The sequence below is a fragment of the Lissotriton vulgaris genome, chromosome 6, assembly GCF_964263255.1.
Source record: "Lissotriton vulgaris chromosome 6, aLisVul1.2, whole genome shotgun sequence".
Lineage (NCBI taxonomy): Eukaryota > Metazoa > Chordata > Amphibia > Caudata > Salamandridae > Lissotriton > Lissotriton vulgaris.
In genome coordinates, this window is record NC_141694.1 from 1,563,758,562 (window position 1) to 1,563,786,385 (window position 27,824).

The window sequence follows — 27,824 nt, forward strand, 5'->3', positions numbered from 1 at the left end:
CATTTGCATATTTTAGCGTCACCTAGCATTGGTTTGCATCATACAGCAGAGACACAAAAGCATATTACCGGTGGGACTATCTTCTGGCACGTTACTTATTTGGTGTTATTGCTTAGAACAATGAATTCATTTTGGATAAACAGCATGGTCCCTACGCAATCATTTCAAAAGAATTTGTTTTGAAATGAAAAGTCATCATTTATTTGTGACATCACCCACTATAAATGTAGCTAATGCACTTTTCTGATCCCCTGACAATCTGCCATTTTCAAACAGTTCTGTTCACAGCTTGTGTGTAAGTTAAACCTGTTGTGAGATCCATAATGGTGAAATGTCCTTTCCACTGTTTGCAGATCACAGAGAAGTGATGGTGAGTGGAGCACTGGTTTCCATACACAGCCTTTGTGATGCACAGGGCTGACATGTCTCCTCTGATGCAGCCCTACGAAACACCAACCCCAGGATCTACTCTGTGATATCAGGGAGACCACAGTCAATCCTCCAGATAAAGCTAATACTGAGGACTGCTACTTCACTACCTCAGCCATGGAAGGTAACAGCTCGGACTACTCTACGCTTTACAACCTGCATGAAGGTCTCTACTCCCGCAACCTCTCCTACCCCTTTAACTTCAGCTACAGTGACTACGACCTGCCCCTCGACGACGAAGACGATGTTACCAAGACCAGGACCTTTTACGCTGCAAAGATTGTGATTGGGATATCGCTCATTTGCATCATGCTAATTTGCGGCATTGGCAATTTTATTTTCATAGCAGCCCTGGCCAGATACAAGAAGTTAAGAAACTTGACCAATTTGCTTATTGCCAATCTTGCTATTTCTGATTTCATTGTGGCAATAGTGTGTTGCCCGTTTGAGATGGACTATTATGTTGTGAAACAGCTCTCGTGGGAGCACGGCCATGTACTGTGTGCATCAGTAAATTATCTCAGAACTGTATCTCTGTACGTGTCCACCAATGCCCTTCTGGCCATAGCTGTTGACAGGTAAGTCTTTTCAATTCTGATGTAGGACTGTCTTCATATCAGTGTTCGTATCCACCCACCCATCCGTCCATCCATTCATCCAATGAAAAACAATGCTATGTGACCACGCTAGTGTACTTATGCTGAGTGCAAGGACGTGTGTAGGATGCTGTCAGAAAGATGATCTGTGACTGTGTCCTTCTGGCCTCACAGGCACTTGTCGGTATGTCCATTCCTAGCATTCGGACTCCTCCTCCAGGGGCATTGGTGAACATTATATATGTGGTTATCCTGTTACTGAAGCCCCAGTCACACTACCAGAGTGTGCGCATGTGCAAATGTGACTTCTATGTGAAAAGTTGTGCAGCCTTTGGCTGCGTCTCACTATGGATGAATGTATCAAGGGTCCCTCAGATCTTCTATGCCTCTCATTACCGCGCCCCCACCCTTATGGTACGCTACTCACTGTCCACTATGTGGGTGGATAACATTTCCGGCATTGCCACAGACCATGTTGCCTCTCTGCATGCTTTGCTTCTGTATTTGAAGCATATCCAAGAGTTAAGGAATAGCTTCACTTTAAAGGGCACATGCAGGTAATTAGATGAAGAAAGGTTGCTTTTTAAAGTCATCCACACAAGGAATGAGTGTGCACTCAATATCCCAGGTGGGGCGCTGCTGTCATTTTCTGTAATGTACATTTTTACTCTCTGCAGTGCAACCAACCAGATGACTGCTTCCAGAGGGGATGCGAATGATATAAACTGCTCGCACTTTGTTCTCTTTCCATCTCTCCACAAATGTGCTACTCTGCCGTCTAGATTTGCATACCACAGATGTCAATCACTGTCCTCCTCCTTTGTCCAGTTTTCAAGCAATTTTTTACATAGTATGTCATATCCGCGCTGTCATACTTATGAACATCCCAATTTTTTCAGTTAAAGCAAATGAGGCAAAGTGAGTCAAACAACCTTGCTGTGGATCATGGGCATTTTGGCAGCTGGGGAAACGACAATTTCAGAATTGCTCCTTTTCACCAGCAAGGCTCTATACAACAACTCAATCATTGAAAAAATTGCCCAGTACAACTTGTGTACATCTACTACTTCAGGCAGATGTATGACAACTTCTACCATAGTTGCGCTTTCACCTTCTCCAGATGATTCCCACCACTCATGTCCTTCCCACTTATAGGCCCTCATTTATGGGGATCTGAAATAGGGCAGTGTAGACAGTCAGCTTGCTTCTCTGCCCTAAGTCAAAGTGAAAGGGCAAGAATGCACTGTAATTATCTAATACAGTGCATTCCCGTCCTTTCCTCCAACGCTAGCGCTGTTTTGGCAGCCTAGCGCCAAAGCAGGCACGCTTGAACTATGATACAAGGGTGCCTGTGTTGTCAGCAAGATGGTTTTGTACGTGAAGGGTCACCTTACTGCACAGAAACAATCCTGAGAGACGTTTTCCTATATCTGTGTGCTGAACAAAGCAGCACACATGGAGAACGGAATAAACAAAGAGAAATACAATTATTTCTTCTCATTATGCCTCACCTCTGGAGCATACGTTTTTGGCACTTTCCTAGGGGTACACAGTCTCGTAAACCTGGGGAATCATCAAAATCCATGGGTGTTGTGTGGGAACAACCACGGAAATGCCCCTGGAATGCCTCCCGAGTGCAGAGTAAGGCGAGCATAGCGATTTGTGCAGCCTTGCTGTACTCCATCTCTCTGAGGCCACTCAAGACCATGCAAAATGGCTTTGCATGAACTCATAGATATGATTTTGTGGGTTGCAAAAAAAGTGATGCTCCTGCAACGCAAGGGGCTCGTAAATATGCCCCATGGTTTCCAAAGCTCCCTAAATTATGACTTAGTGTACTTGTCAAAAATAACCTCCTTGCTCTTAAACTTGTGTCTACATCTGTCTCGTTTCCATGATGCACCCTTGGAATGGAGTTATAGAGTTGGCCAAATATCCACAAATAAAGAATGGTTCCTCGAGGTGTTGAAAGACCAATTCCTTAGAGGTGAAGGACTCTGAACTGAAAGCCTTTTTTAGGTTTTCCTGCACAGCGCTTGTGCTGTGCTTATGAAATCTATTGTTTTTTTATATATATATATATATCAAAATGGGCTTCTCTTATCCGTTCCCAAGGCCAAAGTACTCATCCCAATCCACTTTAGTGGTTGCAATGTTTTTTCTTGCATGAAGGCTGCACAGCACTTACTGTTTACATATACTGTCTTCCCCCTGCTGCACGTATTTACGATACTTATCTTCTACTAAAGCTGTTCACTTTGTTTAAGCCCCATTTACTGTCAAGAATTCAGGGACTTTTATTTTTTTTATTTTTTTTATTTTTTATTGGAACACAACAAAAAGAGTACAAAAACAAAGTACACAAGATAATCATCACACAAGACATAATTCATAGTTCATTACACATTTCCAACCCTAGATTTGATAAATTGTACATACGAGCATACTACAATACTAACTGAAGGGAAAAAAAACTATACAGTAAAAAAAATACACACCAATATACCGACATCATAGGTTCTTTAGGTCTCATAAAATTCAGAGAAAGTCCCCCATATTTTCCATCCCAATCTTTTTTTCCGTCTTGATTCAGATAACGAAAAGAGACTCCATTCTAACTTATACAATTTATATAACCGAACTTGCCATTGTTGAAATAGTGGAGATTTTTCTTGAAGCCATTCTACTGCAATACATAATCGAGCTACTGTCATTATAAAAAAAAAAAAATGTCGAAAACAATAAAGTTCATTATTTTGACCATCATCAGTAATCTTCCCTAAAATCATCATTGATGGAGTAATTTTTAGATTGACCTTTAGAATTAACGACACAAAATTTTCAATATCTTGAATAAATTTTCCTAATATAGGGCAAGAAAAAAAAATATGTATGCTATCTGCATTGTCCATTTTGCAACGGAAACATTTGCCGTCATGAACTCTTCCCCACTTTAACATTCGAACCGGTGTGTAGTATAAATCAAAGAGGCTTTTAAAAAATTGAGCTTTTAAATTAGCAGACATCAATACAACTTTAGACAACAAGATCAGATTTTCCACTTCTATATCATTGTCTCCCAGTAGTTCCCTCCACTTTCCTTGTATTTTATCCAAATCATCAGGTTTCTCTTCCAAAAACATGCGATAAAGGACACCTATCTTAACTTGTTGTGCAATACCCTCTATGATTTTATGCTTTCTTAGGGATATTTTATGTCTAGTAAAATAGTCTCTTATTTGTAAAAACTTAAAAAAATAATTTCTAGATAGACCGAATTCTTCACCCATTTCTGAAAACGACTTACATTCCCCTGCACTTGAAAAAAAATCTCCCAACCTAAACACCCCTTTTTTTTGTAAGTTCCGAGCCGCTCCATCCGAAAATATCATGGGTAAGAATCTAACCGAACAATAAGGAGTATAATATGACAATTTCCTTATATCAATAGTATGGGCCACCCACTTCCAAGTTTTATAAGCACTAACCAGAACCTTAAATCGTGTCCTTTTATAGTAATTACCATCAATTTCATTGAAGAACATTTGTTTTGTATGTGACCCCATCAAGATCTCAAATATGGAGGGATAATTATGCATATGTTCCTTAGCATCTCTTATTAACAAAAATCTCATTTTTAGCAAAAAACATACTACATAATATAAAAAAAAGTCAGGTACCCCTAACCCTCCCCTTTCAGTTGGTAAAGTAAGATATTTCATTGCCCGCCTGGGTTTGCCGGGACTCCAAATGAATTTACGACAGAGAGATTGCAAAGCCTGCAATTTGGGTTTCGGAAATTCCAAAGGTATCGATCGGAATTGATAAAGAATTTTCGGGAGGACATTCATTTTGATGACATTGGTCCTCCCAATAATAGTCAAATATAGCCGCTCCCATTTCTCCAAAGAAGTTTTAATTTTTATGGAAAACGTTATTCCAGTTAGCATTAACCAGTTCATCCATATCAATTTTAATACGTATTCCTAAATAGGTAACTTCATCAACCACCCTCTCATCCTCCCAAGTTATGGCTTCTGAACAGAGAATTTGTGTTTTAGAGGCATTAAGTTTATATCCCGTTATCATGCCAAATTCCTTGGCTAGCCTCTCAATTTCCAAACTAGCAGTCTCCGGGGTATCCGTTACTACTGCTATGTCGTCCGCATAGGCGAAGACAGAAAAAGAAAAATCAGTAACTATAAAGGGGGGAATCAACCTATTCTGACTTAATAACTCAATAAAAGGATTAATATATAATGCAAATAATATAGGGGAGCAGGGGCAGCCTTGACGAGTCCCTCGGGTGATATTTATCTCTTCGGAGAGTCCGCCCAAAGTAGATATCTTGGCATTGGGTTTGAGATAAAGTGTTTTTATAGCCTTAATATATCTCTGACCAAAGCCCATTTTATCCATTAAGGTCCAGAGGTACTCCCATGCGACTCGATCGAACGCTTTTTCCGCGTCTAAAAGAAAAAGCGCTAACTTTCTTTTATTAACAGCAGCCAAATCAAACAGGGTAATAACTTTATTGATATGTTCAATGGTACTCCTTTTAGGAATGAACCCATGTTGATGTCTGGACACTAAAGATGATACTACCCCGGATAATCGATTAGCTAAAACCTTGGAGTAAATCTTATTGTCCACATTCAGCAAGGATATAGGTCTGTAAGACCCAACACTGTCAGTAGGTTTATCTTTTTTGCAAAACACTACAATTGTTGCTTCGGCCCATGTAGCAGGGGGATTGCCACCTTGAGCTGTCAAAATTACTTGATGAAGCTCATCTTTTATATTATGCAAAAAACGTTTATACACTTCAGCAGGCAATCTATCGGGTCCCGCAGCTTTCCCCAATGCTAGGCTATTCACTGCGATTTCCACTTCCATCATAGTTATGGGCTGCTTCAATTCATCAGCTAGTCCGGGATCTAAGACTTTCAGATCAACCAGCATCCTATCATACCATTGATCATCAGGCACTATACTATCTTCCCTAGCATAAAGCTTTGCATAATAGGTTTGAAAAATTCCCAAAATACTTTCATGATCGTGGTGTAAATTTCCATGGGAGTCTTTCATTGCACTTATATTATGGGCGGAATGTTTCATTCTGAGCTTTGTCGCCAAGGTCCGACCTATTCTTTCCCCAAATTCGTAACTTGTCATTTTTGAGGTTAAAAACTTTCTAGCAATTTCTTTATCCCAGAACCCCAAAATATTGGACCTAGCTTTAATAATCTCATTTTCCTCTTCAGCCAAATCAACGTTGCCCACTGCAATTTTTCTGGTTAAAAAAATCTCTGCCTTTCTTGAAGCTTCATAAAACTTATCCAGTTCCTTTTTTAACTTCTTACGCTGACCCATTGTGAAGTTAATACATTCTCCCCTAAACCCTGCTTTAAATGTATTCCATACTACAGGGATGCTGGCAGTGCCACGATTTTCATCAAAGAAGGTTTGTAATTCAGGGACTTTTAAACTACAAGATAAGCTCTCCTCCCAAGGAATAGGCAAACAGCTTTGAATAGTATGCAGGAATGCTTGCTTTTTAGGTCTCGCCTACTCAATGTGCATGCACTGTATAGGAGGGGACCGCATGTAATCAAGCCGCTTTTGTCCCCAAAAATGTGCACGCCTTGCATTGCTTTCAATGGCAACGTGTGCACGTTTGGCGATTCCCTTTCGGGAGTGAGCTTTGGCAACACCTGTTTGTAATTAACTTCCAAACAGATGGTGCCCAAGGCTCTTTCCCGCAAGGGAATCGCTGTTTTCACGGCCGCGCCTGTGTTTTTTCATTCGCACGCGCACCGCTTCTATTAAGTTTAATCGCCTGCCTGCAGGATACGTTAATCGCCGAGAGGGCAGAGTTGCTTTCTTTACACTTTAATGACTTGTAGTTCGGAGCATCGTTCATTTCAGAGCCAGATATACTGGTGTAGTAAATTCGAAAATGTAGAACGGTCCAGACACTTTTTTGCACTATTGGTATCGGACCTGGCCACTAGATGGCAGCAAACGTGCCCGTGAACACCAGATCTCGGAAGGACGAGAAACTAGGAGCTGCTCGTAGCTTCTAACTTTTTTTTTTAACTGCTGACGTTCATGTGCTGCAAGTGGTGTGAACAAAAGTTCACACAACAGGGTTTTTCGAGTTTTTATGCCATTTGTATATATAAGAATACCACTGGGATGCAGCTTAACGTACCTACCAAATAGTGGTTATTTTTATTATCAGTTCTTGCCTCCTTGAGTAGAAGCTGTGATGATTCATGTCATTATTGAGTTAGAAAAAATGGTATATTAATATTTTGAGCCCATCTCCCTGGTCACTGGCAGGGTTTGTTCCTGGGTCACGTCCGTCCTTTGCTAGTCGCCCCACGAAAGCGACTTCGCCTGCTCATGGTGCATGTTTCCTCCTTGTGCTCACTGGTTGGACCCATGATTAGAGCTCCCAAGGTGTTGTGTAGTATTTGCGCTACAGTGGAGGTGTTTGAAATGCAGCGCAGAGTCTCTTGTATGAGGTGTTACCGTACGCCCAGACTCGTGATGAGGTGCCTTCGTTGTTTGGAGAAAGGACGTTTTATCGTCTGCCCAATGGGATTCTCTATTCGCTACTGTTTGACGGATTATTACTTCTGCGGAATATGGGAGTTTAGGTGTACATAAATCTAGGCCATTAATATTTCCCTATGCATGAACAGCCCACTGTTACACCTGTTTTAAATAGATGGCTCTTGTGTACATCATTATTTTGCTTTTTTGTGAATAATTGTATTTCACGATCAATGATTTTGGCTTAATTTCTATTTCAGTCAATACTTCAAATTAGCAGTGAATTTCACTAACACAAAAACATAGTATTTGCATATGTGATGTGACATTTCAGGAATATTATATTAAAATACATGTAACTAAAAACAAAAGCATGTTCAATTTCAATTTACTTATTGGAGGAACACAAACTTTAAAAGACTGAGGATTTCGGGAGACCAAAAAAGCATGTTTTTATTCTTTGAATTTGCAGAAGCAAAAGAGTAAACTGAACACATCTCACACCTCTGGATGTAAATAACATATCAGCACACAAGTGCAGCAGAATAACCTACACTATCATGGTGCAAAACACCTCATCCCAAAGGGTGTCCCTAGACAGAATAAATCACCTTAATGACGGGGCCATTGATGCAAAATGAACAGCAAAATCTACATGTCTCATGAAACAATTATAGGAACGACACAAATGTGATCACGGAGCTCAGTCTCCCAGCTTCTCCACGAAAGAAACTACTTCGATAGAACTACCCTGAAGTCACCTGGCAGCTGAAGTCTTAATCTCCCTTCCCAACTGGTGCATCATCCTTAGTCTTCGTTGCTGCCTCGACTTACAGAGAACATTGACTTTACCTACCTACCTCTGCCCGTTGCCATGGACCGATCATTATGCAGTGCATTTTGACACCATGCCTGTAACATCAGTTAGAGGACGGAGTTTCCGTCCTCTGGCTGATAAATACTGGGCATGGAAGTCAGTAACCAAATCAGACTTTGTGTCGGCACTTAGTAACAAACCGTTAACATCTAATGACATAAATCAAGCTGTCGCTGATCTCTATAACTGGTTAAACACAGCGGCTGACAAGGTTGCACCTTAAGTGGCCAAGAAACCTTGATTTAAAAAGGTCTTGTCTCCCTGGTATTCGCCCAATCTCAAACTAATAAAGATCAAGTGTAGACAAAAGGAACAAAATTGGAGATCCCAATATGATGATGCTCACAAGAAAGAATACTGCGTGGCCTTGGAAGAATACAAGGCCGCAATTATACAGGCTGAAGCTACTTACTACACTACCAAAATCCAAGAAGCCGCTAACTCCTCAAAAGAATTATTTCAAACTGTCAATGCCCTGCTGAAATGCCCGTGTGATGTAATGTTTACACCTGATCAAAAATCTGTAGACAAAGTAGTGTTTTTTTTTTTTCAAAGCAAGGTGCAATCCGTGTATGACAGTCTGGAAGAATCAACAAAGAAACACAGGAGCAGAAGCCCTAGTTCAATCTGAATTTAGGGTGGGCCATGAACGTCTGCCCTCCTTCCCTCAAACTACAGAGGAAAAAGTAGCGGAATTGGTGTTAAACATTAAATCTGGCTCCCCACTGGACCACTGTCCATCGTATATACTGCATCTGGCAACAGAGGAGATCAGTATATCCTTATCTCCAGTAATAAATAAAATTCTGTCTGTAGGAGTCTTTCCCAAAGCATGGAAAAAAGATTGTATTCGTCCCCTTTTAAAAAAGCCCAAGTTGGATCCACATGACGAAAAGAACTATCGGCCTATCTCCTGTCTACCGTTTGCTGCCAAAGGGTAGGAAAAAGTAATAAATCTAGAACTAACATCATTCCTGGAGACCAAAAACATCCTAGATACCTCGCAACACGGTTTCAGCTCAAACATTCTACGGAGACAACCTTGATCATGGCAACAGAGGAAATCCGTAAGGTGACGGATGAAGTGGGAAGGGCAGTACTGGTCCTGCTTGATCTAACATCAGCCTTTCAAACTGTAAATCATACAGTATTAAATCAAAGGCTGCATGATGCAGGTATCAGTGGTACAGCGCTTTCTCTCCTGTCATCCTTTTTATAATCCAGAAAACAAATGATTTTTTTGGATGGATACAGTAAATGTACTGGTAAATAACTATGGCTTTACATTGGTGTGTTACGCCAATGATACCCAGCTTATAGTTTCTGTAGCTGAGTCTGCAGATGCTCGGGCAGCGGATTTCTGTAAATGTACTTCAGCTTTGATGACTTGGATGAGCTCGAACTTCATGAAGCTGAACGCTGAGAAAACTAAAGTCTTGGAGTTTGGCTCGAAAGACCCAATCTGGAATCAGCTGTGGTGGCCTAGTACAGCTGGCACTTGTCCAGTGCCAGTCATAAAGGCCAGAAACTTGGGAGTTATGTTTGATAAAAATCTCACCTGGGCGTTGCAGATTAATCAGGTTATGTCCACATGCAAGGGCTTGAGAAAAATTCTCCCTTACATTCCCTTCTCCCGGAGGAAAACAGTGGTAGTATCCACCATTTTATCCAGAATCGATTATTGCAATGCCCTCTATCGGGGAATGGGTGTTGCCCAATTGGATAAACTTCAGTCTATCCAGAATACGACAGCAAGAGTTTTGCTTGGGCTGCCTAAGCATCAGCCGACATCAAAAGTGATAAAGAATCTTCACTGGCTCCCGGTACGAAGACGCATTAAATTCAAATCACTCTGCCTGGTGCACAAAGCTTTGTTTGGAGCAGGGGCAGAGGATGTGCAAGCTCTGTTCTCACATTATTTCCCTCCCCGGACTCTAAGATAATCCACTCTTGGCCTTGTACAAATTCCAAAGATAAAAAGAGTACGCTGTGGAGGAAAGCGGTTTTCCTTTCTAGCGTCCAAACTCTGGAACACGCTACCAGTACCTCTCAGAAGATTACCTAACAGATTAGCATTCAGGAAAGAAATCAAAACATGGCTCTTTCTCCAAAACTAAAGTATGCGTTTTATGTCCTAGCTCATCTCTACCACAGCGCCAAGACGCTGGACTGTCAGTCAGTCAGTCAGTTATTTCCTCAGTCGCATGCTTTTACGAGATGCAAATAACTGATATGTCTCAGTAGTAGGAGATTACTCATTTAGTTAGTTCAGAGGGTGACTGTGCCCATCCTCATGGAACTATGACCTAATAAGGCACTAACACAAAGCGCCACATCAGTGGTAGTAAGCGCTATATAAATACAAGTTACAATTACTTCCGTCTTATAGGCCACCCACCAGCTTACAGCAAGAGAGTTCATCCAGATAGGTCTCAACGTCCATTTTGTAAAGCCCTTTGGGCCACATGGCACCAGTGCAATGTCCGTCAGAATCCTAATTCTTTTGTGAAGTCCTCTTTGGAATGTCATCCTGGACCGAGATTGCACTTATTTTGGAGTTAATAAGTACGGTTTTGGGTTTGTGCTCTCAAAACCATCATTGGAGAAGTAAAAGTTGATTGATGGTCAATATGGGTACAACACAGCACCTGGGAATACATGAAAGTAAAATGTTTGGGCCAGTCCCTGAGCCTTAGCTCCAAGACGCCACAGACTTTTAAGAACATCAGATATTATTTCAGGATAACGTACACGTGAGATGTAGTGCAGTAGCTTTGTAATTCTAAATAATATAGTAAAAATACTTTACAGAGCAAAGTTGTATCCTGGAAACATAAAACACAGAAAGATTTCAAACGGGGGCATATTGTCCTGACTCCATTGCATACGCAGAACAATTAGATATAGGGTTACCATTTTTCTTTACATTGCTGCAAATTACCAGCATTGGTCTTCCTGTATTTGAAAAGTTCAGTTTCAGAATGTTTTTCATTAAGTAGGATGTAATATAATGTCCTGATGATGATCCTAATATTGTTCTCATAGGATCGAAACGTCGTCGACTCTTTCTCCACTGCAAACACAATTTAATTTGTCATTGTTTTTGTGAAAAGGTGTTGCTGTTCATTTTTATTTGTTCTAACTAATGTGTGACACACAATCATCTGTTCTGGATGACCCCTTGTTTTGTTTTTGTGTTATATGTACCTTGCTGGACGCAGGACTGTGTCCCACTATATTTTTGTTTCAAATTTATGTAATATTAAACTAACCCTGTCCGACTGGACAGCTTTAATATACCACTTATTCTTAGTCTATATTAATTCCCCCTCCTCGTACTCTCCTTGTCGGGGCCTACTGTATTTGTGACGCACTGATACCCAAGGTCCCTGAAAATTACAATTGGGTTCCCTTGTTTCTAAAAACATGATACATGGGTGAGCATGAAGTTAGGAAAAAACACATCTTAACCTCGACTAAAATAACCACTAACAGGGGTTGATGACAAGTGCGTTTTTGTACCCCTGATTTATAACCTCTATGTTGTAGACTTAAGGGATGTTGTGTGTGATAAAAGATCATGGCCTCCAAACTTAGGAGGTAAAGCTGTTCCGATTTTGCAATACGCTGCCAAGACAGCCCTATTCTAAGGGATTGATGTATGTCTGCAGCCACTGTAAGTCCGGAAAAATACAATGACTGTCAATAGGTTGCATGTAATACATTAATCTTTGGCAGGAAAATGTGATAAGGTCGTCAGGTGGTGTTAATTATAGTCAGGTCCTCCCAGAGCAAGCTTCATAGATAGGTATGGTTTCAAGATGGGGTGAAGGCACCTAAAAACAACTTGCCACCCTGAGGCCAAAGCCATATTCACAAGTCTTTGCTTTAAATGAGGTAACAAAGGACTTTCCCTTACACTCCCCTCCTTCTCTCTCTTTATCTCAGTGTGCGTGCATCAGTCTCTCTCTCTCGACCTTTATCCTTATCGCAGAACAGCTCTTTAGGTTGTACTGTAGTGTCCATCAGCTAGATTCATCAAAGACCCGTTTTGCGAGTCTTTAATAGCGATTCATAAGGAATCGCTATTAAGGACTTGCAAAACGGGATTCATGTAGGAATTGCAAAAAATATTGCGATTCCTACATCTTCCTTATTTGCGATTAGCAAATTGCTAATCGCAAATAAGGATGCGATTTCAAGGGTGCCAGGGGTGTCCCAAGGACACCCTGTAGCACCCCTGAAATGCAAATTTACACAGGTGTTGCACACACACATGTCCAAAGGACATGTTTGTGTGTAACATGCAACAGAGAAAAATGCACTAAAGTGCTTTTTTCTATTTTTCCGCTATTTACCATGAAGTCAGACTTCGTGGTAAATAGCGACCACATATAAAATTGGTTAATGAATTGCATTTAAGGAATCTCTAATAGAGATTCCTTAAATCCAATTCCTCGCAAATGTGCAAATTCTTAATTAGCGAATTTTGCATTTGGGAAGATGAATCCCAAATGCAAAAATTGCACTCGCAAAGGGTCAGATTCTCATGCCCAGATGCATCAAACTACTTTTTTGCGATTCCTAATTTGCGAAATTTACCGAATCGCAAATTAGGAATTGCAAAATGGTATGCATCATTTTTCTCGCATTTTTTTTGCGATTCGGTAAAAATCGCAATTTTTACCGAATCGCATAAAAAATGCGATTTTCAAATTGCGAATTCGCAATTCCCATTCATTCCTATGGGCTGAAATGCCCATAGGAATGAATGGGAATTGCGAATTCGCAATTTGAAATCGCAATTCAACAAAGCATTTCAAGGGTGGAGAGGGGGGTCCAAATGACCCCCCCCTGCACCCATGAAATGCACTTTTACCTATAAGTTACAGACACACATGTCCTAAGGACATGTGTGTCTGTAACTTAACAGTTTAAAAAATGCATTTTTGTGCATTTTTAAACAATTTTGCAAATTACCACGAGGTTCAACCTCGTGGTAATTTGCACTTGCAATTTGAAAATTCGCACATTTTTTAAAAATGATGCATTGCATTTAAGGAATCGCAAAATTGCGATTCCTTAAATGCAATCGCATTTTAGAAAATCGCAAAATTAGCGATTTTCTACAAAAACAAATGATGCATCTCAAAAAGCATTTTTTCAATCGCAAACGGCCGATTCTAAGGAATCGCACCGTTTGCGACTCCAAAAATGCTTGATGCATCTGGGCATCAGAATCTGGCCCTTTGCGAGTGCAATTTAGCTTGATGAATCTAGCTGCATGTGCCTGCGCCTCTCTGCCCCGTTTCCGTCTTCTCTCACCCTGCGTGTTTGTGTCTCGCACGCTCTTTTTTATTTTCTTTAGTAGCGCGGAAATGTCACGTGTATGTTGTGCTCTTAAGCACGTTTCTTTTTTACTAATTTACCGTTAGTGGTAATAATCAGTTATTTGTGTCTGTGGGAAAGATTGCATGTAATAATAACATGCGTCAGGGAATTCCTGAAATGAGGAACGCACTACAGTGCAAGGCGTGTGTCCATTTTATCTGGTTTTCGTTGGTTTTAAATTCTCTTCCAGAGGCTCTGCCGGCCCTTTGTAACTCTAATCTTGCAATTAGTCACAAACAAAAGTAAACAAGCAAGCTTTGGGGAGGGATTTAAAACCCTCCGTTTGATCTAGCCGCGCATAGCACTGGGTGGGATTCCGCAATGGGCTCTACCCTCCCTTCCACCCCTTTTACAGGTTACAAGAGGGTGGTTTGCAATGACTCGAATGCACGACCTTCCTAGCCTATGCTACAGTGAATCCTCTTCTAGACAATAGCAGTGTTATATGTACACTGCAGCAGTTTACAAACATCTTAAGTCTACAAAGGCATGCAGAGTGCAATCTGTATTGTAAATTGATACTTGTATAGCGCACTACTCACCCGCATGGGTCTCAAGGCGCTTGTACGAATACCGCTGTGGAACCCATCCTGGCTTTCCCAGTGAGGCGTCAACTCCTGGGCACCCCCAAGGTGGAGGCCAGGCATCCTTAGCGTTGTGGGGGCCGTTGTGGAGATTAAGCAAGCTTTTGCCCAGAGTTGCAGAGTGGGACTCCATGATTGGAATAGGCACCGAGGCGAGAATTATCAGGTCCGTGGAAATTTTGAGCTTAAGACCCACCGAGGCGGGGAATTGAACCCTGGTCCCGGGCTAGACCTCTGCATCAGGGTCTGCCGCTCTAACTATTGAGCCACACTTTTCAGTTGTTGTCTACCGCCAATGTGTTTTTTCCTTTTTTTTGACATTTTTATTTAACATTACTTTGCGTTGTGTGTAGGGGAAGGGCACAAGTCCTAAAACAAGCATTGGCATAGCCAATAGGGTTCGCTTTTGGGACCTTATAAATGTTTAGCCATGCAACAGTTGATGTTGTTGCACCAAGGATATTGTGCTGGATAACTAAACACTTATAAGGTCCCAAAGGTGAGACCTATTGGCTATGCCGATATTTGTTATTACTTTGTTTAAAGCAGATGCTTTAGCCATAGAACGTTTTGGCATTTCCTATTCATGCATCAGTATCTTTATTTGCGATTTGTAGGCATTATGTGATTGATTTTACTATTATACAGGCAGTCACAATTGCAGTTAAAAGGTGTTTGATTAAAATGCAGGTGCAGTGATATCGGGCCCAAAAGTTGTCATAACTCCTTTTAACACATAATTTTGTAATATTTTTCTACTAAACATGCAATTGCGGTAACCTTTCAGTTAAAAGGAGCATTATTGTAATGGTGCAGCTGGTGCAGTGGTATTAGGGACAACAGTTCTAGGGACCCCAATAAACACAGATTATTACAACATTTTATTACTAAACAAGACATTCAAAAAAGCACTTATCCAGCAGGCAATATGGTTATAATGTCAGTGGTGCAGAAGGTGCAGTGACACCAAGACCAAAAGCCTCAGGCACCCTACTAAACACCTAATATTGCTATATTTTACTACTAAACTGGTGGTCACAAGTGCAGTTACCTTACTGACAACAGGGTCATTGTTTGAATGGTGCAGCAGGTACAGTGGCACAGGGGCCAAATGTTGGCTTAACTCCACTAAACATCAAATATTGCTATATTTTACTACTAAACAGGCAATCATGAGTGTAGTTATTTAGCAGGCACTAGGGCCATTATTTCAATAGTGCACAAGTGCAGTAGCACTGGGACTAAAGGAACTAGGCTCCCCAATAGGTACAGATTATAGCTATATTTCCTAACTAAATGGGCAGTCACAAGTGCAGTTATCTTCCAGGCACTAAGGCCATAATTTAAATGGTGCAGCAGGTGCAGTGGCACCATGCCCGGACGTTGTCAGAACACCCATTATTGCTATATTTTACAACTAAACAGTAGTCACAAGTGCAAGTTACCTTCTAGTTAAAAGAGGCATAATTTAAACGGTGCAGCAGGTGCAGTAGCACTGGGGCCAAAAGCTCTAAGGGACTCTGTAGGAAAGTAGGATTTGCTTTCATGGTTACCTCAACTTTTTGATGTTGTCAATAGGTTTTTTTTGACTAGTCTGACTGGGATCCTGCTAATTAGAACACCAGTCACTGTGCTTCCTCACTAAATGTGTGATGGTAAGTACTTTGGTACCTTCCCAATTGGCTTCTGGTGTACCATTGTAAGTCCCTACTATATGGTACTGAGGTACCCAGGTCATAGGTACACCAGGGGTCTCCCGTGGGCTGCAGCATGTTTTATGCCACCTTTGAGAGACCACTCAAATTGTGACTATAGGCCTGACATTGCAGCCTGTCTGCGCAGGTGCTGGCACCACTGACAACAGATATAACTTTCCTTATATCTGAGGTCACTACAATTAACACCTATGTCACCCCTAAAGCAGGATTTTCAATCCTGAAGGCAGGGTCCTGGGTTATAGGAGTGAGGGTGCCCCTGCATGACCAGGACACCCTCACAAAATCTGGATTTGATTATCCAGGCTCGGTAAGTGCGGTTAGTCATTTTGATGCATATCGTGGACATGCTTATTATGCGGTGGCTAACTTTATATTGGCTGTGCCTTACCTGGGCATGTTTGCTATCAAACATGTTGGAATCATACTCCAACACCATTGGTGGTGTTGGCCTGTGCACTGGGGGCTCCTCTAGGAAGCCTCCAATACTCCAGTTAACAACTTTTCATGCTCTGCTAGCAAGCTAGTGTTGCTGCGGAACACAGACATGATTCTGCCCTCCTGCTACTGAGATGAGCTTGAGCAGGGGAAGGTAGAACAAAAGGTTTCTGTCACATAAGGATGTGACCAACTCACAGACAGGACTTAGTGCATTGGGCTGGGGTGGGGGTGCTTGTTGGCACCACAGACCGCTTTGAAGGGTGAATTTGGTGTTCCTTGCATATTCTGGTTTGAGACAGTTCAGGTAGCCCTTGAATCCCACTCTGGCACAAAACTGGGAAACTGGACAAAGAACATGGGAGTATCCTCCCCTCTGTCCAGGCCCACATCTGGGAGGGACCCCTGAGTCGTCCTAACCCCTTTCCTAGGGTATGTAAGGGCTTACCTGAGGGTGCGTCATCAGATTTGTTGTTGAACTAGACTCAATTCTGAAACCACGTCACTTTTCGACTGTCTGGACACTTGGACTTTGCTAGACTTTGCCTGGACCCAAGACTGCATCAAGGAAGACTCCTGCTGATCCTGGTCTCGGTGTTGTGCAAGCCTTATTAGTTGTCTCTGTATGTGCTTCTTCCAGAATCTTACACATACCTGTGGGCATCAAGGGTACCCAAAGTAATCTAATCTCCCTTGGACTGAAGGAGTCAATTGACTGCAGCTGCAGGGACCACAACAAAGCCGACCAGTCTGCAGCTCCTGATGTCCTGCGGACTCTGAAAGGCTCAGCAACACAGGTGGTGTTTCTGCAACTCCCTTGAGGCCTGACCTGTCCTCTTAGCAAGTTTGAGGCCAGTATCCCTCACCAAACCGCTGTGACTGAACCCGTGTGCACTGCTCGACTTGCCATTACCAAGGCTTTTTGGCTCTGCAATCCAGAGATCTTTGAGCCACCGGACGCTTTAGCCTCCAGCATCTCTTCATGCTAAGATCTTTCTCCTCACCTCATCCTTTGGACAGTGGGCCTCGATCTTTGTTGAGCTACTCGAGGTCCTTTTGCGATGCCTGTGGCCTGCGGTTCCTCTTAAGGGTCTTCTCATGGTTCAGTGAGCACTCGAGATTGCTTGGGGCCTGCTCTGACTCTCCTGCACTTGGTGAGTCCCTTAGACCATGCTGGTCTAAACGTTGCTTCTTTATCATTTACCACGTCTGTCGCTACGGCCAAGACTTGTTGATGCTCCTGCCAGACACCGACCCCTGGTTCTTGACTTCTGATGTGGGATAACTTGTGCACAGCTCCTGGTCTTCCTCAGCGTCACCTGGTCCTCACAGCTGCAGTGACAAGGTCCGCATTATCACTCCTGCATCTTCCGTCATAGGTGGTCATTGCTCTTCCGTGCCTCCTGGTCACATAAGATGGCAAAGACATTGTCCCTTCTGCTTGTAGGTTCTAATGTTCAAGAATTCACCCTTGGATTCCACCAGACTCTTGCACAGTTCTCGCCAACAGCATCTTAACTGAAGTCCGGTAAATTTTTGTCTCTAACCAAGCAATAGCGATAATTATCGCTTTTGCTTGGTAATATGCCCCTATATTCACATACTATCTTTGTGGGGACTTGAACATCACTATAATCACACACTATCTCTCTGGGGACTTGACAATCACTATAATCACATAATACCTTTTTGGGGACTTGAACATCACTATAATCACACACTATCTTTGTGGGGACTTGAACATCACTTTAATCACACACTAACTCTCTGGGGACTTGAAAATCACTAAAATCACACACTATGCCTGTGGTAACTTGAATATCATTACCTTTACATACTATAGTTATATGGACGTGACCATGAGGTTCTCCAGACACTCTGTTGGTGGAGACTTGAACACCACTATAATCACACACTATCTTTGTGAATCCTGTCCAATCTGTGTGGAGAAGTTATTTACACACACTATATTTGTGTGAAATTGATCATGCTTACCTTCACATATGATCGCTGGGAGATCTTAAAAATCTTCATAACCACACACTATCTCTGTTGGGTCTTGAACGTCCTGTGTACTACACACTATTACTGAGGGGATTTGAACATTCCAATATTCACACACTATCTCTGTGGGGGCTTGAATATTACTATAATAACACACTAGCTCAGTGGGGACTTGAAAATCACAGTAACCACACACTATCACTGTGGGGACTTGAACATTCCAATAATCACACACCATCTCTGTGGGGACTTGATCACTATAATAGCTCACTATCCCTGTGGGGACTTGAATACAATTATCTTTACACACAATCACTGTATGGATTTGGCAATGATAATCTCCACACACTATGAGAGAAATTGAAGCAATTTCACATTACTCTGCCCGTTTGCGTACTTATGAGTAATTTGGCACAGACATCCTGTTGCAGGAGCACCGGAACAACAAATATAGCGAGCTTGAGTGGATGCGGACTGCTGCTGTTCGGTTTCTGTTACATTTAGAATTATTTTCTTAGCAAGAAATACAACATCAGGTCCTTTTTGTGCATTTTGCACTCTGAAAAAAGTGCTAAATCCTGGGATATGCTCCTTGCGTAATTCAGCAAAATTTTGTGTAATTTTGCTGTAATTTCGTATAATTACGCTACAGAAAATTATGCAAGTTACTCCCACTCCTACTTGTCTCTTAAGAATTTGAGCACTAAGCAAAGAGTTGCATACCGTTTTAAATTCCCTTCTGTAATCTTGCTATATGTTAATTTCTGGCACTTTATTAAAAAATGCATCTATTGTGTACCCATAGAATAGATTAAGCCATTAAATTTTGAAAAGATGATGATGTTATTTGCATATATTACTGATAAAATAAACATTTAGCCATGTGTGTATGACTGTATTCAATAGCAAATGATAATTATACAGCAAGTCTGTGCGCGTGATTAAATAACAAGATATTTGCAAATTTGAAGCAGGATCCTGTATTATGAATTTTTTCTTAACAGTTTTCCATTATTGGTATATTTTTAAAACATTGGGAAAGGTTAGTCCCCACTAGGCAGGTATAAACACATAGTTCCCACAAGGATGGTAACACATGTATGTGTGTGTGTGTGTGTGTGTGCGCATTAGGATAATATATCCTATACATTTGACGTAAGACTTGGACTTAGGTCGACTAGGTCTCTATTGAATATATCAGATTTAATTGGGAGTGCCAGCTAGCTCAGAGGTCACTAGAAACTTTCTTGAATAAACAAGAAGGGATTAGTTTCTGACAACCATAAAAACATGACAACTTTGTTTCCCTAAGAATAAAACTGATCTTCAGAGTCGTGAAAACAAACAATAGATATTTTACTCAGTCAATTGTGCATGATTCGTTTCATCAGAGGTGCAGAGAAATAGAGAGACAGGCGTTTTCAATAAAAGGATTTATTGAACAGTCTTCTTTCTTATGCAAGTAAAGTGAACTGCTACAATCTTAATACTGGTTGCAAAGTATAATGCGTACAGTAAGAAGAGTATTATAAAATAATACTGTAAAAGCATTGTATGGTTCCTAGACCATAGATAAATATATACATAAATAACAAAGGCTAAAAGTACTCAACTGGTGCTTCTAAAATACGCCTACCCCAATGTACCTAACCTAAGTCTAGTACGAGGGAAGAAGTAAGTGAGGTGTAGCATAAGTTTAGTTTTTCTTTGCCAAGAATCTAACCAAGATTTCTCTTAGGGTCTAATCAGCTCCATACCTTGGTTTTAGAATGTCGGAGGTCTGGTATCTCTGTCTCGGGACTCGATTTCCCAACACCCCATGAGGGTAGCTTGGATACACTGGAGCTGTATTCTCAGCAAGAGAAAGGACAGCTTCTCTGTCAGTGCGTCAGCTGGAGTGTCGGCTTCCTTCGGCACTTGCTGTAGCGAGCTGCGTCGGGCAAGTAGATAGTCGAGCTGCTCCGAACCACCGCGTGTTTGCTAGGGCAAGTGTAGGCATATTTATACCTTGAAGGTGCCTAGTTTGACGTAAAGTCGGACATAATAACGTCATCAAAGAACCCCAAGGGAATGGTAGTTCTTTGAAAACGCCATGATTTCTAGGAAAAATCAATACTCAAGCAAGGGGATGTCCCCGACTGCTGAAGCTGAGTTTTCCAAGAAATCGTTGTGGCTTTTTGGAACTAGTGGAAGTAGCCATGCATGATCTAATATCTCCCTGACCTATTTTTTAGCTTTTTGCTTTACTGGATACTGCCTCTGTGCAGTTGGTTGAGTTTTTAACTGGATGTTATGGTGAGGAGAATCCTCATCCCATCCCACATGATTTTTATATAATGCTGGAGCCTGGGCTACTGCCCATTTTCTGGCATAGGAGTATTTTAAATTAATTCGAATATGATTCGAGAAGGCTGGCATAATGATGTCTTCGCCGTGTGGGCACTCCCTGACAAATTTTGGTGGCCAGTTTTTTTCAGCTAGAAGAATGTCATAACCCTTAGAGAGCTTCTCCCAAAAGAGTGCTCTTATATTCCTAGTTATGTCCCCCTCCATCCGGAGCGTTACTTCATACAATTTATGGGGCACACGAACCCTGGTATCAACTGTTTCAACTTGAATGTACTCATTCAAGTCCACTGTCTCCAGATGATCCTTCAAGATCTTGCGAGCTATGGTGACCTCTGCTGCGCTATCCAGCATTGTCTTTAGTTGTGTGCTCAGGATCCTCGGCATGTCTGATTTGTAGACCTACTACCTTCTTTTTGGTGAATTGGGCTTTCTTATTTTTTGGAATGTGTTGATCGTCTTTGGACTTCACTCGTTCTTCCTTTTGTTCAGACCGTCCTCTTCTTTCCGATTTCTGTGAGGAAGTCTGAAAGGTACGGGAGGAACGTGTATCAGTATCTTGATATCTATAAGGTTTTCTCAAATTATCCCTGTTCCTGAGGTTATACCTCTTTTCAGAGGGCTTCTTTTGAGGAGACCTACCTCTGGACTGAGAACGCTTCTCATTAGAAGTTTGTTTAGTATTTTCCCACTTCTTTTTAGGAGTAGTGTTAGTGTTTTTAATAAAGACCTTTTCAGGATTTTCTGTTAGTTGGGGTTTAACTGGTTTCCCACCCAAACTATCTCCTCCTAGTTCTTCCTAGGATTTTTCTATTATTCTGGCCAGTTCATATGGTTGCTAAGTTATATCTATTTCCCTTATTTTTTGGCGGATTGCCATGGATGCTGCTTCACCTTTAATATAAGCTAATATTATAGCTCAGACCTGTTTGAAATCTTTCAGTAATTTCATACCCAGATTTAAAGCAGGCTCTTCCCCGTATTCATTTTGAATCTGTTTCAGGATGTCTGGTATCACTGCCATAGACGGAACACCATGTGTTTTTGTGTAGATTGCAGCAAAGGCTGTACCCCAAGTGGCGAAGTCCTCCAGGTGTGGTGTGATCCCCATTGGTAAACAGATTGTTAAAATTCTGTGTTTCTCATGAGGTGTACTATCAGGGAATACTGCCACTATTTGAGTCATTTTTTGAGCTATCCAGAATGGAATTTGTTCCCTTTTAGCAGGCACTTTACCAATGACTGATTGTATAGTCTGTGGTGTGATTTTATTTGTGTTCCCCTGGTGAGGGGTTTGTTGTGGAATCCTTATAGGAGGTTGGACTGTTAGAGTCCGCATGACATATTGAACGAATTGTCTATGTATTTTTATTAGTTGTTTTAGTTTAACTAATAGTTCTTCAATGTCAGGATGTGGTGTATAGCTGGCTAGTACCGGCCATGTTGCTCCTGGTCTACCTAGTGGACCGAGCCTGGTAATGTGATTTTGATGTTGTAGGGCAGCTTTAAACCAGAGCTGATGCTTTTGGTAAGTTAGTGGAATTTCAATGTCGTCGAAAGGAACGTATTCCGTTGAAGGCTCCTCCACTTTGTAGAAGTGGAACACATGTGTTATTGGATTTACTTTAGGGAAGTCAATCCATGAATAGAATACCTCTGTCTACCGATATTCGCTTCTATGACAAAAATTACCCTACCACCTCTTGATGATAGGCCATTTGTAATAAGCTTTATAGTGATGATTTTCCTTAAGTTTTCCGGGAGGATTATAGCACCTGGGTCATTTTGTTGGAAACCTGTAACGTCTAAACCCGGTCGGGCTGCAGCACCACCGGTTGCGTTATTGCCGTCGGTATTCAACATTGTTTAATGAAAGTTTGCAGAGCAAATTTCAAGGAAACAAAGATAAGGTGCACAATATTTTGGAACACTGTATCCTTCAACGTTGAACAAACCAAAAACGAATACATAGGATTTTCGTCCTACTAAGTAATGGCGGATATTTTATCCTTTTACCCACTCCAGATGTCTATTGGAGTATTTTACGCGAAGAGGGGTCTCTGTGAAAAGCACGACTGAGTTACTCTAGTATCTAGTGTTAAATTAGTGCCTTACCAAATGTTAGGCGCCATGAAGTGTAGCTCCTATATTCCCAATAAGCTCTGCGCATTGGAATAATATATCCTATAGATTTGACGTAGGACTTAGGTCGACTAGGTCTCTATTGAATATATTAGACTTATTTGTGATTGCCAGCTAGCTCAGAGGTCACTAGAAACTTTCTCGGATAAACAAGAAGGGATTCGTTTCTGACAACCGTATAAACATTACAACTTTGTTTCCCCAAGAAAACAACTGATTTTCAGAGTCGTGGAAACAATAGATAGAAATTTTACTCAGTCAATCGTGCATGCTTCGTTTCATCAGAGGTGCAGAGAAATAGAGAGACAGGCGTTTTCAATCAAAGGATTTATTGAACAGTCTTCTTTCTTATGCAACTAAAGTGAACTGCTACAATCGTAATACTGGTTGCAAAGTATAATGCGTACAGTAAGAAGAGTATTATAAAATATTACTGTAAAAGCATTGTATGGTTCCTAGACCATAGATAAATACATATATAAATAACAAAGGCTAAAAGTACTCAACTGGTGCTTCTAAAATATGCCTACCCCAATGTACCTAACCTAAGTCTAGTACGAGGGAAGAAGTAAGTTAGGTGTAGCATAAGTTTCGTTTTTCTTTGCCATGAATCTAACCAAGATTTCTCTTAGGGTATAATCAGCTCCATACCTTGGTTTTAGAATGTCAGAGGTCTGGTATCTCTGTCTCGGGACTCGATTTCCCAACACCCCGCAAGGGGAGCTTGGAAACACTGGAGCTGGAGTCTCAGCGAGAGAAAGGACAGCTTCTCTGTCAGTGCGTCAGCTGGAGGGGCGGCTTCCTTCGGCACTTGCTGTAGCGAGCTGTGTCGGGCAAGTCGATAGTCGAGCTGCTCCTAACCACTGCGTGTTTGCTAGGGCAAGTGTAGGCATATTTATACCTTGAAGGTGCCTAGTTTGACGTAAAGTTGGACATAACGTCACCAAAGAACCCCAAGGGAATGGTAGTTCTTTGAAAACGCCATGAATTGTAGGACAAATCAATATTCAAACAAGGGGATGTCCCTGACTGCTGAAGCAAGACATCGGTGTGGCTTTTTGGAACTAGTGGAAGTAGCCATGCCTGTATTTGGACAAGATGGGTTATATTTAAATATGGGTATGATTTCTATGCCTATATAAGGGCAATGTGAATTATAGCTATAAAAAGGCATCAATTGGTAAATTACTCTCAATTCTAAAATGCTTCACAACAGAATGTGTGTGTGTGTGTGTGTGTGTGTGTGGGTGTGCGTGCACGTGTGTGTGCATGTGGGTGCGTGCGTGCACATGCATGCATGTGTGCGTCTGTGTATGACAGGCAAGCAACGCCCACAGGGCTCAATAGGCTCCAGTCTCCCGTTGAGTGTGTCAGCCCGGGCTGAGACAGCTTCCCGGGCACATACACACACACACAGACAGTTTTGAGCTGCTGTAGGCTGGCTGGTCTGGTGTCCATCATATTGCAGCCGCACCAGAGTATTTCACAGGTCTTTAAAAGACCATTTACTTGTTACTGAGCTTTGTTGTCTTTTTTTACCGCTTCTTAGAGCCCCTGCTACTCCACTCTGCCTATTGCTGAGAGAATTAGCCCCCTCCCCAGAACTTTTTAGTAGCCCTCCAACCCCTAAAATGTGGCTCTGGTTGTACCTCTATAGTGTGTGTGCGTGTGTGTATATATATAGCGACGGTGGTGATCGTTCTGTGCAGCAAGTTAATGTGGCCGTTTGCCCCGAGGTCGAAGAAATCCATGGAGGTGCCCGTATTGCGGAACCGGGATTATTAATCGTACGGAGGAAACCTGCTTGCAGCCTGCCTGACTCGTGAGACTGCGGCATGCCTGTCGGCTACGGCGGACACCCGGAGAGGGTAAGTGCTGCTTGCACGAGTACTCTTTGATACGAACTGTACTATTTACACCTCTGTCCCGTTTGAAGCTACTGAGGCAGACCCCCGCCAACTGCGCTTCACCCCATGCAAGACTGTTAATTATTACGCAGCGCGTAACGAAAGTGCTATTGACTCTCCCACCATCATGTCCTTGATCGCGGAGATGGAGAGAGAAGCGGATGACGTTTTCAAAAGCCTCAATACAGTAACAAAAAAAACGGAAGGCTTGGCAACCCAGCAAACACCTATGAGCAACCTACAGACACTGTTCCAACAATTAGAAAAAATCCAAGAACGAGAAATAAGGAAGTGGTCAGAGGCGACGTCACTCCAAAGATACGTAGATTGCAACAGAGTCCTTGGGGTCTGCAGATTTTCACTATTCCATCCTATGAAAACCCGGACCCACAATTACTGAAGGATTGGGCAGCTTACACTGCGGACTCCAGCAAAGGCATGCTGTTAATGTTGATAAAATACGCATGGAGTGATAGGGATAAAGCCCTCGCCGAGATCCAGAAACTTGAGGAAGCAATCGCAAAGGATAAAGATACAAAAACCACAGATGACTTGCGTGTGAACATGCAAAAAAAACTGAAAGAATATGAAAATGGGATTAAGAAAAGGAAGCAAACAAAGTTCCAAAGGGACGAGCAAGATTATCTGACTGGTCGGATACTCACCTTTGCGAAGAAATTCGATGCCACCAGAAAAAGACTTGCACAGGGGTTCCAATCGGCAACAGCTACCTTTACCTCTGAGTCCGAAGTATCGACATCAGAGGATGAATCTACAAGAACTAGTGGAAGGAAGGATATAGGACCTACCACTGCAGCTCCTTTTTTAGATGAATTTCATGTCATGAAAGAAACGCGACAACGACCACAGCCCCAGATGGCGAAAAAAGCAGCCGCAAAAAGAGGAGGAAAACCAGGCGCGGCAGAAGGGGCCGCACAAGGTGCAACGCCTATGGTAACCCGCAGCAGCGGCAGGAGGGGGAGGTGGTAAAACAGGAAAATACCATCATAAACCTCTCACAAAGAAAACTTACAGTACATGAAGAGAAGGTGCTGAAAAAAGGTATGACCTTCTGCCCAACTGCTAAATTCGATCCAGTTCAAACTAGAATTGACATTTTTAAGTTTGTACGCAAACTAAAATTGGACAAAATATTTGCTACCCGCCCACAATCAGGATTGACAACAAATATAGAAACAACAATGGAATCAGGCAATGATCTCACTGATAATGACCTACCTCTCCTCCAAGTAACACACTCTCTGGCAGGTACGGAGGATGTGCCAAGTTCTAGTGAAGTATTCAGGAGAGAAGAAATTGTCCAAAAGAGGGATTCTAGCAATTTGAAAAGAAAATCAAGATTCCTACCACACGTAGCATACGATGCCATCGATGTCTTCAACAATGCGATCCTACAAGATCTGGATAAAATGACCACCAAAAAAAACGAAATGACTAGGAACAACTCTAATATATCGTGAATGGAATAGCAAGCCATCAAATCACTCAAGGAGGACAATACAATTGAAATCAAACCCTCTCACAAGGGGGGAACATTGTGATTTTTAACAAAGAGCAATACAAACTAGAAGCTTTGGAACAACTACAAGATAAAGACTGCTATGAGATAATTAATAAAAAGGATTTTGAGAAGTGCACCTCGGACTATCATTAGTTGTTAAAGGGGTGGTTGTGTGAAGGAATGCTCAGTAAAAATGAATTTGAGTACCTACATTGTGAACATCCAGTCATCCCTACCTTTTATCATCTACCAAAGGTGCATAAGGACATCAAGAACCCACTGGGGAGACCCATTGTCTCGTCAATAGGCAGTCTTTTAGAAGCTACTTCTAGATTTATTGACAACTATTTATCCCCTTTTGTTAAGGATTTACCTTCTTTTGTGAGGGATACCCAAGACTTTTTGAGACTTATTGATGGCATCGAATGGGAAACAGATATGCTCCTCATCACCCTAGATGTCGCCAATTTGTATACTTGTATTGGACACCAAGAGGGACTCTCAGCGATTGATTGGTTTCCTGGGAAGAAAAACATACAATTTCACCAAAATAATCGTATGCTTCTCAGAATGACTGAGTTTTCTCTCTATAATAATATCTTTCTGTTCGCAGGTGTGTTGTACCGACAAACCAGGGGGACCGCCATGGGCATGTGCTACGCCCCCAGCTACGCGAACCTTTTCGTGGGCTGGTGGGAGAAGCACGTGGCCTGGGGGGGGACCAACGAAAAATGGTTGGATCATATAATGATCTGGACAAGACATATTGACGACTTGTTTGTGGTGTGGTGGGGTGACAGACCCTCGGCTGAGGAGTATGTGGCAACGTTAAACAACAACAGTCTCAATTTAAGATTTTCCAACACAATTAGTGACAGATCAGTCCACTATCTTGATCTTGAGGTCTTTGTAGCAAGAGGCTCCATTCAAACAAAACTCTACCGCAAGCCAACGGCAGGAAATGCAGTGCTTCACGTGGCAATTGCAAAAAACATTAGGCCCAGATCCTTGTACTGGGGCGAATGTATGACATTGTTCTACATTCTGTCCATCAACTGTGTTTTTTTCAATTTTCACCCCGAGTGTGCTGGGTACGGTATACTCAGATGTGAGTCCCAGGCTCTCCACACCACTGGAGTCAAGCTATCCAGGCTGAATGAAGGCTGATAGCCAGAAACCGGTCCTTGGATGCTTGATTCCGGTCTGGGAAAGACATGGCTTGGTAGTTCGGACTGGACTGTTCCCATGAGGCACAGGGTCAGAGCTGATTTGCATATAGCCAGTGTCCAACCCAGGGTGGTGTGGAGTGCAA

At 42.0% G+C, this 27,824-nt stretch overlaps 1 protein-coding gene across 1 annotated transcript in view; it reads left to right on the forward strand.

The window, feature by feature from the left end:
* PROKR1 (prokineticin receptor 1) overlaps positions 1 to 27,824 on the forward strand; it is a 291,985-nt gene that overhangs the window by 3,960 nt on the left and 260,201 nt on the right. Inside the window, exon 2 of the mRNA XM_086925441.1 lies at positions 354 to 1,007. Coding sequence (XP_086781567.1) covers positions 547 to 1,007 — 461 coding nt within the window. The 5' untranslated portion in view covers positions 354 to 546. The remainder of the gene's footprint in view (positions 1 to 353; positions 1,008 to 27,824) is intronic.